This window comes from Rhinopithecus bieti, unplaced genomic scaffold (genome assembly GCF_001698545.2).
Source record: "Rhinopithecus bieti isolate Rb0 unplaced genomic scaffold, ASM169854v2 scaffold_26532, whole genome shotgun sequence".
Taxonomy (NCBI): Eukaryota; Metazoa; Chordata; class Mammalia; order Primates; family Cercopithecidae; genus Rhinopithecus; species Rhinopithecus bieti.
The window spans coordinates 286,119-297,387 of record NW_016812934.1 but is presented as its reverse complement, the minus strand read 5'-3'; the positions used below and the strand labels follow the sequence as shown (position 1 = coordinate 297,387).

Here is an 11,269-nt window from a genome sequence, read left to right as displayed (position 1 = left end):
AATTGGTGTCCCAAGTTTTGTGAACCTGAGAAATCATTTGGGCTTAGAGTCTCTATTTTTCTGATAAAGTATCTGATTTAAGTACTTTTTTCTTTAAATCACTTCATTAAAGCTCTTTTTATCTACTTTTAGTAGTAACATTAGATATACAACACATATATATACACATGTATTAGACACAGAGGGAGAGCTTATAAATTCATAAGACTTCCTTTTTTTTCCTCCTATTTAAGACTTCTAATTTTTTTTTTTTTTTTTTTTTTTTTTTTTTCCTTTTTTTTTTTTTTTTTTTTTTTGAGACAGGGTCTCACTCTGTTGCCCAGGTTGGAGTGCAGTGGTGTGGGCTTGGCTCGCTGCAGCCTCAACCACTCAGGCTCAAGTGATCCTCCCACCTCAGCCTTCCAAGTAGCTTGGACTATAGGTGGAGGCCACCACACCCAGCTAATTTTTTATTTTTTGTAGAGATGAGGTCTCACTATGTTGCCCAAGCTGGTGTCGAACTCCTGGGCTCAAGCCATCTTCCCACCTCGGGCTCCCAACGTACTGGAATTAGTGCTGGTCGTCACGCTCAGTCCAACCTCTAATTTCTGGATAACCTGTTTCATTACCCTAGGCAACTGCCAGCTAGATAGCCCTAAATTTACGTACTAAATAAACAACTCTTAAATGAAAATCAGATAGCAAAATGTTTATCTCAAAGTACAGAAAGTGAGGAAAGAGAGTCTGGGTGTGTTAGAGAGATTTAAAATGGATGCCACAGCCGGCATGGTGGCTGACACCTGTAATCCCAACACTTTAGGAGGCTGAGATGGGAGATGGCTTCACCTCCTCCCATCTCAGGCATTCAAGACCAGCTTGGGAGGCTGAGGTGGGAGGATTGTTTGAGCCTGGGAAGTCAAGGTGGCAGTGAGCCATGATCGCACCATTGCACTCCAGCCTGAGCAACAGAGTCTCAAAAAAAAAAAAAAGAAAAGAAAATCAAACATAAAGTTATAGAAATCTACCAAATAAATCTACTTTATTTGGATAGGTAGTTTTAAATTTAGTTTCTATCTTTTAACTGGAACTTGGAGCTCTGGGCAGAGCCCACAGTGAATCCTGGGTCTCCAAAGAGAATGACATGGTGGACCTAGGCTGCGTGATGCTTTTACAGTGCACTTTGTTGCAAAGACATTTCTCTAAGTGTCTAAATCATACCCTCTCTTATCTTTAAAAAAGATTTTTTTAATATAACTAGACCCACATCCAGACCCTCTCTTATTTTAAACATCCAAGAGTAGTCCCCATTGTAATAACGATTTTAGTCAAAAAAGAAATCAGGTAACACACTACAAAAGCAAGCAGTTGAAGATCTGAGAGGAACTTATCTGTTTATACTCTTAGGGATCCATAAGGAAAACAGAGGTTTCTCCCCAAAAGGAGTCTGGCACCTTCTCTGTTTTCCTTAAGGAATCCCAAGCTGTCAGAAATTATTTTAGGTTCCTCGAGCTGTAGGGGCAGCAAGAGAAAGGAGACAGGCAGAAGTAAATTGGAGAAAACAGAATTCAGTCAACTGAGAAGAAAAAATAAAACTTTTTCTCAAAACACAAGATCCCGGCCAGGTGTGGTGGCTCTCACCTGTAATCCCAGCACCTTGGAAGCCCAAGGCCAGTGAATAACTTGAGGCCAGGAGTTCAAGACCAGCCTGGCCAACATGGTGAAATCATGTCTCTACTAAAAATACAAAAAATATAGCCCAATGTGGTGGCGTGCGCCTGTAATCCCAGCCACTTGGGAGGCTGAGGCAGGAGAACCACTTGAACCCAGGGAGTGGAGGTTGCAGTCAGCTGAGATCATACCACTACACTCTAGCCTGGGCAACAGAGTAAGACTCCATCTCAAAAAAAAAAAAAAAAAAAAACAGATCCTAGGAGAGAAAAAAATGCATTAAGGTCCTATAAATAAATAAACAAATACACACACACACACACACATACACACACACACACACACACACACATATACACATCTTGGATACAGCCTTTAATTAAGCTTTTAACCATTGAGCTCTTTAAAAAATCCTTTTAAATCTCATTACCATATTTTAGCTGGGACAAACTGCTGATATTTCAAAAGTAACACAAATATCAAACCAGAAAGGACTTGATTTAGGAACCAAGCCCAGGCCACGGTGGTGAAAAAGGGACAGAATCTTAGCTACTGAACTAGAGTGAGGTGACAGCCAGTAGCCTCTTTCAGTTTGGCTTCGCTAGCAAAAGATGGCCTTGTTATGTAAATAATGCCCCTCAGGTCATCAAAATCCTTCTCTCTCTTTTTTTTCTTTTTCCTAGCTGCGGGAATTTAGCCGATTCATAAGACCTTGTTCACCATAATTTGAAACTTTCCTTCAGATTTGACCAAGTCAAGTGGAGCTGGTCCAATCCGATGAAAAACAGACCAAAACAACAAAACAACAGGAACAAAACAGTTAAGCAAAGGAAACAGTCGAGCAATTTATGCAATTACTGAGTGCTCTAAAAGTAGGGCGAAATGAAGACCAGCTGGTTGTTAATCCTAACTTCTAGTCATGGGAGCCAGGCTGAAGACTGCTGCCTACCATCCTAGAAGCAGGGAAAACTCACACTTGCCTTCCCTGCCGGACACAAGGAAAACTCCAGAAAGGGAGTTGCCTGCTTGCCATCATCATGGAAGCCGGAAAACTCACCTTCCTTGTTGAAAACTAGTAAAACGCAGAAAAGGAGCTGTTCAGGGAAATCAACCTTAGATATCAACCAATTCTGGGAGATCAGGAGTTCTCTGGAGGTGGGGAGCTCCCAGGCCTCAGCAAATTGTCTTATTTTGGGGGGGAATCAAGATAGCTCAAGGCCGGCGCGATGGCTCACGCCTGTAATCCCAGCACTCTAGGAGGCCGAGGCAGGTGGATCACTTGAGGTCAGGAGTTCAAGACCAGCCTGGCTAACGTGGTGAAACCCCATCTCTACTAAAAGTACAAAAAATTAGCCGGGTGTGGTGGCACATGCCTATACTCCCAGTTACTTGGGGGGTTGAAACAGGAGAATCGCTTGAACCCAGGAGATGGAGGTTGCAGTGAGCTGAGATCATGCCATTGCACTCCAGCCTGAGTGACAGAGCAAGACCCTGTCTCAAAGGAAAAAAAAAAAAAAAGCTCAAGCTGGTACCAAGCACCAATAGGAAATTAGTCAAAGGTCAGGGCCACCTCCACCCAGCGTCCCTTTCATGAGTCTCCAATCTGTAAGTCAAAAAGAATCAAAAAGATTGAGACAGGTCTCAATCCATTTAGAAGTTTGTTTTGCCAAGGTTAAGAACGCATCTGGGAGACAGGTCTGTGCTTTTCTCCAGACATGACTTTAGGGTGTCAGTATTTAAACGAGAAAAGCAAGCTGGAGGGGAAAGAAGGAAGGTATGGTCACATTACCAAACCCACAGTTTGCAAGAGAAGAGGGGCAGATAGGGAAATAGTCAATTATGTATTTGTCTTGATCTCAATAAATCGTGGCTTACATAAGATAAGGTGAACATAGAGTAGCGACCTGTGGGGATATTTAACCTTTTTTGTTGTTGTTGTTGCTGCAAAGGCTGGAGTACAGTGGCGAGATCTCCTCTCACTGCAACCTCTACCTGCCAGGTTCAAGCAATTCTTGTGCCTCAGCCTCCTGAGTAGCACGTGCCACCACACCCCGCTGATTTTTGTATTTTTAGTAGAGATGGGGTTTCACCATGTTGGCCAGGCTGGTCTCGATCTCCTGACCTCAGGTGATCCACCCTCCTCGGCCTCCCAAAATGCCAGGCCAATATTTAACCTTTCATCTGATGCTATCTGCTTAGGAACTAAAGGATAGGCAGTTTCTTGCATGACTCAGCTTTTAGCTTAATTTTTTTTCTTTTCGTATAGTGAGTTGGGGTCCCAGTTTTTTATTTTTCTTTCACAAAACTGAGGACAGAAAGAGGAAGTGGAAAGAGGGAGGAGGAATGGGTTGTGGGAAAGGCAGGAGGAAGTTGCCAAAGAAGAAAGCTTGGCCAGATTCCCCCTCCCTTCTGAGAGCCCCAGTGGCCTCGAGCCAGGGGGGTGGATCCTGGCGGCGAGGAGGGAGGGTGTAGCCAGCCCCAGGGTCCCATTGGCTGCCCGGAGGTGCCAGGGGAATAAAGCCCAGGACTGGGTAGCCCCTGGGACCATTCAGAAGACTGCCCACCGGTCCTCAGCCCCCTCTCTTTGTGGACTATCTACTCAGTTGATCCCTCCCTCCCTCGCTGGCTTGGCTCTGTTTGCTGCTCAGGCCCATCACCTTTGTCGGGTAAGTGGCCCCATCCTCAGTCCCACCTCAGGACTGGAGTGTCCTGGGCTAGCCTGTGGTTTCCCAGGGGAACAGAGAGGCATAGAAAGAGTCCATCAAGGCTGGGCATGGTGGCAGATGTCCATAATCCCAACACTTTGGAAGGCTGAGGCGGGAGGGTTGCTTGAGGCCACAAGTTCAAGACTGAGCTGGGCAACAGAGTGAGACCCCCGTCTCTACAAAAAAAAAAAAACTTTTTTTTTTTGAGACAGAGATCTCACTCTGTCACCCAGGCTGAAGTACAATGGCACAATCTGGGCTCACTGCAACCTCCGCCTCCTGGGTTCAAGCAATTCTCCTGCCTCAGCCTCCCGAGTAGCTGGGACTACAGGTGTGTGCCACCACGCCTGGCTAATTTTGTATTTTAGTAGAGATGGGATTTCACCATGTTGGCCAGGCTGGTCTCGAACTCCTGACCTAAAAAAAGAATTTAATTAGTAGAGTGTGGTGGTGCACGCCTGTAGTCCCAGCTACTGGGGAGGCTGAGTTGGGAGGATCGCTTTAGGCCAAGAGGTCGAGGCTGCAGCGAGCAATGATTGCACCCCTGCACTCCAGCCTGGGTGACACAGCAAGACCTTGTCTCAAATTTTTTAAAAAGAGCCAGTTGGGCCTAAACACTGTCTGAGTTTGTGTCCAGTTCTGTGCCTCAGCTTCCACATCTGTAGAATGGGGATGAGTGTAGCGCCTTCCTCCTCAGGTGGTTGTGGGGGTGAAAGGATGACCTGCACTTAAGGTGCCTAGCCCAGATTTCATAACAGTTCATACCGGCTGAATGCTTACTGCGAACCAAGTGAGAGGCAAGGCGGCTTCCGACTGCCGAAGTCGGGTGGGCAGACAGCAGCTTCAGGGCCTCCCTCCTCCTCTCCAGGCACAATGTCTTCTGAAGTCTTCTGATCCTTGGGGCAGGGTGGGACTGGCAGGCTGGATGCGGTTAACGGATGCTTGCTTCACGGAAAGCCGTGGCAGAGAAGGGGCTGCCTGCAGAGGGAGCCCTGGCCTTTTACCTGAAGATATCCCACGGCACCGCCTGGGACAAATGGTGCCCCAAATCCACCTGAAAAGGGTCTCCGTGGCCGGCTCCTCCGACTCCCACCCCGGTTGTCCCTGAGGCCAGGCCTTGGTGACCTACACCGGCCTTTAATGTCAAGTCAGTCAGAACTGGGTCCAGTGGCTCACGCCTGTAATCCCAGCACTTGGGAGGCTGAGGCAGGTGGATCACTTGAGGTCAGGAGTTCGAGACCAGCCTGGCCAACATGGTGAAACCCTGTCTCCATTAAAAATGCAAAAATTAGTCGGGCGTGCTGGTGCACGTCTGTGATCCCAGCTACTCGGGAGGCTGAGGCAGGAGAACCGCTTGAACCCAGAAGGTGGAGGTTGCAGTGAGCTGAAATCACACCACTGCACTCCAGCCTGGGCGACAGAGGGAGATTCTCTACAAATAAATAAATAAAAACCAGGATCCCATTGTTTGGGGATTAAGCTCCAGGAGCTGAAAGTTCATTCCGATTTGGGGACATCCTGTTTTGAAGTGTGCCCCAGTCTCTGACTTTTATTCAAGAGATCCAGCAGAGAGAGGGTGTCTGTTCAAGTTCCCCTCCCAGGCCCCGAATGTCAGTTAATTCAGATAGAAAAGGGGTGACCTAGTTAGGGAATGCTAAGGCTGGTGGGGCAGTTGGGATCTCCACCCCTTATTCTCCCTCTGACCAAGGGATGTCTGGCTCATTCTGGGACGGGGGGATGGATGTCCAGTTCAGGAGTGCCCGGGACAGGGGGCTGGATAAGGAGGCATTGGAGATGGGTCTCTGGCTAGCCACCCTTGCCTGGCCTTCTGAGATGGTGGCAGGAGGGGGGATGGTGGCGGGAGGGGGAACCAGAACACCCCTCAGCCAACGCCTGCTGATCTCTTCTGGCCGGGCCCAAGTTGAAGAGAATCAAATCCGCCCTGGGACTCTCAGCGGAAGGTGGGGGAGATGGAAAGGCTGGGTGGGTAGATGTGGCTGTGGCTAGACCCCAGGCTACCCCAACTGCTTCATCCCCGAGAGCCCATCCCAGAAGCGGGAGCCTGAGCCACGCCCATGGGTCTCAGAGAGAGCCTGAGCCCTGGAGCCAACTGCTCCTGGGTGAGTTCAAATCCTGCCTCCCTGCCTCACTCACAGTGTGACTTTGGGCAAATTATGTTAATAGTCTGCTTCCTGTTGCTGTGTACCAAACTACCCAAAATGTGACTTAAAACAACAGCAAGCCAGGTGCTGTGGCTCATGCCTGTAATCCCAATAGTTTGGGAGGCTTAGGCGGGCAGATCGCTTGAGACCAGGAGTTGGAGACCAGCCTGGCCAACATAGCAAGACCCCACCTCTACCAGAATAAATAAATAAATAAATAAATAAATAAATAAATAAATAAAATTTAAAAGTTAAGTGATTAGTCAATGATAGAATAATTATGACAAAATTAGTAATTATGAAAGAGCTTTTCCTGAGTATTGGGCTTCCCAAAAGTTAGGGTTGTTTTTTTTTTAAATAAATATTTATTGAACATCTACTATGAGTCAGGCATTCTGCTGGGTCCTGGGATCGTCCATTTAAGCCAAGATACTTGGAATTGCATGTCAGAAGAGCCAGCTGCCAGGTTTTTTTTTTTTTAATGTATGCATTTAAGTAAGTAATAGAGGCACATGGTAAAACATTCAGACCGTGCAAAAGGTGGGTGCTATGATCCCGAGGGCCAGCTCTCCTCAAAAGCCCCACCCTGGCCAGCCTGTCATGTGGTTTTCCAAGATGCTCTGTGCACATGGAAACATGTGAACAACAACAACAACAAAATTCAAATAAAAAAATTTAAAAACTAAAAGAAACGTGGACTATATGTGTGTGTGTGGATGGATTGTGTGTGTGGGGATGGATAAGTGTGTGTGTGGATGGATCGTGAGTGGTGGATGGATTGTATGTGGGGGTGGATCGTGTGTGTGTGGATGGAGTATGTGTGTGTGGATATGTGTGTGGGTGTCCCTGGATTTTTGCATAGATAGATAGCCTTTTTTTTTTTTTTTTTGGAGAAGCAGTCTAACTCTGTTGCCCAGGATGAAGTGCAGTGGCTCGATCTTGGCTCATTACAACCTCCACCTCCCAGGTTCAAGTGATGCTCCTGCCTCAGCCTCCTGAGTATCTGGGATTACAGGCGCCTGCCACCATGCCTGGCTAATTCTTTTTTTTCTTCTTCCTCTTTTTTTTTTATCAAGACAGAGTCTTGCTCTGTTGCCCAGGCAGGAGTGCAATGGTGCGATCTTGCTCATTGCAACCTCCGCCTCCTGGGTTCAAGTAAGTGATACTCCTTTCTCAGCCTCCTAAGGAGCTGGGATTACAGGCACACACCACCATGCCCAGCTAATTTTTTGTATTTTTAGTAGAGATGGGGTTTCACCATGTTGGTTAGGCTAGTCTCGAAATTCTGACCTTGTGACCCACCTACCTCGGCCTCCCTAAGTGCTGGGATTACAGGCATGAGCCACTGTGCCCAGCCTCACCTCATGCATTTTGAAAGCTACAAGGTTTGAGTGTTATCTCTTCAGCCTCCCAGCAAATGTGTGAGAAGTCAGGAGTGGAAGGTGATACCTGTCCCCATTTTACAGATGACAGAGCTGAGGCCAAAGCGTGATTACCTGTCTGCTGTCACATGGCGAGTAGGTGGCCCACTTGCGATTAGAGCCCAGGTCTCCAGGATGCTGTCTGATCTGAGCCCTTGCTTGGCTTGCTGGGAAGCGAAGGAAGGGATCACTCTGGCCGGCTCTCCTAACCCTCTGGGTTTCCTTCGTTTCTGCCAGTCATGATGTCCGGAGAACCCCTGCACGTGAGGACCCCCATCCGTGACAGCATGGCCCTGTCCAAAGTGGCCGGCACCAGCGTCTACCTCAAGATGGACAGTGCCCAGCCTTCCGGCTCCTTCAAGATCCGGGGCATTGGGCACTTCTGCAAGAGGGTACGGGACCGGGTCAGCATCATCTAGACAGGGGTGGCAGGTCCTCCTTTCTCACCAGGGCAGGGCCAGTGCTGTGTGAAATTAAAGTCATTGTGGGATAAGCCTACTGACTCCCCACAATGACTGAGCGTCCACCATTAGGGCTTCCTCTGGTTGAGGGGTGCCCCTCCAGGAGGGTCCCTCAGGACTGATCCCAGAGCCATCAGTCACCTGTTTTCCTCCACCCCTTCCTGAGCCGGTCTCTTTGGAGAGGGGAGGTGCAGTCTCAGACAAGGGTAGAACGAATTCCGAGTGAAGGAAAGGTCTGGCAGGTATTCCAGGTGGACAGGAAGAGCACAGGCAATGACTGGGAGATGGGCCTGAGTGCCTCTCCTGTTGTCTCCACAGTGGGCCAAGCAAGGCTGTGCACATTTTGTCTGCTCCTCGGGTAAGTGACCTGCTTCCCCATCCTGTCCTCTGCTGTGTGTCCTGGGGTCAGGTACTCCGCTTCTCTGAGCCCTGGTTTCCCCAGCAATGTGCCAGTGTTTTCAATGGCCAGCAGTCACCCAGGGTGGGGAGGTGAGGGGGGAACTCCAGAGCCCCCAGTAGAGGGCAAGCAGTCCTGCCTGGGCTCCCAGATGCTCCCGTACTGACACCCTCTCCACCCCTGACCCTGGCAGCGGGAAATGCAGGCATGGCGGCTGCATATGCAGCCAGGCAACTGGGCGTCCCCGCCACCATCGTTGTGCCCAGCACCACACCTGCTCTCACCATTGAGCGCCTCAAGAATGAAGGTGCCACAGTCAAGGTGGTGGGTGAGGTGAGTGCCGACCCAGGGCAGGGCAGAGAGAGGGTACCTGGTGGCTGAGCAGGGTCCCCCCTGTGCCTCACCCCCTCCCATCTCCCCTGTGGTTTTGCAGTTATTGGATGAAGCCTTCGAGCTGGCCAAGGCCCTAGCGAAGAACAACCCAGGCTGGGTCTACATTCCCCCCTTTGACGACCCCCTCATCTGGTATGTGGAGTTCACAGTCACTCGGTGGGGGTGGCAGCCACTACCCTATATCACTGGGCAGGCATTGCTATGATGCACATCATCACATCCTCATGCACAGCAGCTGCACATGTGTGCACACACCACCATGTAGAAGCACACTGAGGCGGGGCACAGTGGCTCACACCCGTAATCCCAGAATTTGGGAGGCCAAGGTGGGAGGATCACTTGAGGTCAGCAGTTTGAGACCAGTCTGGCCAACATGGTGAAACCCCATCTCTACTAAAAATACAAAAATTACCCGGGCGTGGTAACACATGCCTGTAATCCCAGTTACCAGGGAGGCTGAGGCAGGAGAATCGCTTGAACCTAGGAGGTGGAGGTTGCAGTGAGCCAAGATCGCACCACTGCACTCCAGCCTGGGTAAGAGAGTGAGACTCCATCTCAAAAAAAAAAAAAAAAGAAAGAAAGAAGAAACACACATGTTCACATGTTACACCCAGGTGCAGCAGCAGGTGCACACACATGTGCACCAAATGCCCATTCTCCATGTCTGCACACACAACACACCCAAGGCTGAACATGCAAGCACGCAGGTGTCCAAGTGTCAGCAGTTGAGTCCTCCTGGAAGCAGACCCAGGGACAAAGGTTTCAGGGAAAGGAGTTTATTTGGGAGGCGATTCAGTGGGGGAGTGGGGAAGTGAGCCAGGGAAGGAAGAGGGCTTGCTTTTTTCTTTTTTCTTTTTCTATCATCCAGCCCAAAATGTCAGGAAGGGGACTTTCAGGGGCAGGTGGCCACTGTGGGTGGCTGGAGCTTAATCCCTTGGGGACCCTGGGAGCCAGTATAGAAGGTGGGCCACAGTTTCCCTCTCCCTGGGAGAAGGAGCAGGGGAGTTTGTATGCCGACCCGTGGCCGTTGGTTGAGGGCTCCTCTAAGGGACTGCCATCTCCTGACTCTGTTTGCAGATAGCTCAGGTGGCCACAGAAAGTCCTCAGGTAGAGACACAGATGCTGGCAGCTGGAAGCCGAGGTGGCGGGTGGGGAGGGAAGTAGCTCCAGGTCCCATCAGCTGGGATGAGGCCGGTGCAAACCTGAGCTGGTGTCTCCAGGAAGCCTGGCCCTGACCCGCCACCCCCTCTCCCCACCCTCCAGGGAAGGCCACGCTTCCATCGTGAAAGAGCTGAAGGAGGCACTGTGGGAAAAGCCGGGGGCCATCGCACTGTCGGTGGGCGGTGGGGGCCTGCTGTGTGGAGTGGTCCAGGGGCTGCAGGAGGTGGGCTGGGGGGACGTGCCTGTCATCGCCATGGAGACCTTTGGCGCCCACAGCTTCCACGCCGCCACCACCGCAGGCAAGCTCGTCTCCCTGCCCAAGATCACCAGGTGAGCAGCTGGGGTGCCTCCCTCAGGTGTCCAGCAAGCACTGGGGAGTCCCCTTTAGGTCTGGCTTTGAGATAGATCCTGATGTTAGCCTGTTTTACAGATGAGGAAATGGAGGCTTTGATCACTTGCCCAGGGTCACATCCAGTGAGTGGTACAGCTTGGACTCAAGCCCAAGTCTGTGTGACTCCACCATGTCACACTTCCTCACATGAAAAGCCTCATATGAGGCTGGGCACAGTGACTTGTGCCTGTAATCCCAGCACTTTAGGTGACTGAGGCAGGAAGATCACTTGAGGTGGAGTTCAAGACCAGCCTGAGCAACATAGATTCCCACCTCTAAAAAAAGTTGTTTTTTTGTTTTTGTTTCTGTTTTGTTTTGTTTTTTAACTAAGTGGGCATGGTAGCACACACCCATAGTCCCAGGTATTCAGAAGGCTAAGGTGGGAAGATTGCTTAAGCCCAGGAGCTGATGCTGCAGTGAGCCATGATCATGCCAGTGCACACCAGCCTGGGTGACAGAGCAAGACCCTGTCTAGAAACAAAGAAAAAGGGAGGAAGGAAGGGGGGGAAAGGAGGGAAGGAAGGAAGGAAG

At 49.9% G+C, this 11,269-nt stretch overlaps 1 protein-coding gene across 2 annotated transcripts in view; it reads left to right on the top strand.

Moving 5' to 3' along the window:
- The first annotated feature begins 4,178 nt into the window (after positions 1–4,178).
- The window catches only part of SDS (serine dehydratase), an 11,330-nt gene continuing 4,239 nt past the window's right edge, over positions 4,179–11,269 (top strand). The window contains exons 1-7 of one of the 2 annotated variants that reach the window (XM_017847369.1): positions 4,179–4,313; positions 7,981–8,031; positions 8,173–8,327; positions 8,715–8,754; positions 8,987–9,126; positions 9,227–9,318; positions 10,450–10,677. In XM_017847369.1, coding sequence (XP_017702858.1) covers positions 8,025–8,031; positions 8,173–8,327; positions 8,715–8,754; positions 8,987–9,126; positions 9,227–9,318; positions 10,450–10,677 — 662 coding nt within the window. In that variant the 5' untranslated portion in view covers positions 4,179–4,313; positions 7,981–8,024. The remainder of the gene's footprint in view (positions 4,314–7,980; positions 8,032–8,172; positions 8,328–8,714; positions 8,755–8,986; positions 9,127–9,226; positions 9,319–10,449; positions 10,678–11,269) is intronic. The other variant, XM_017847370.1, reaches the window with a different exon arrangement.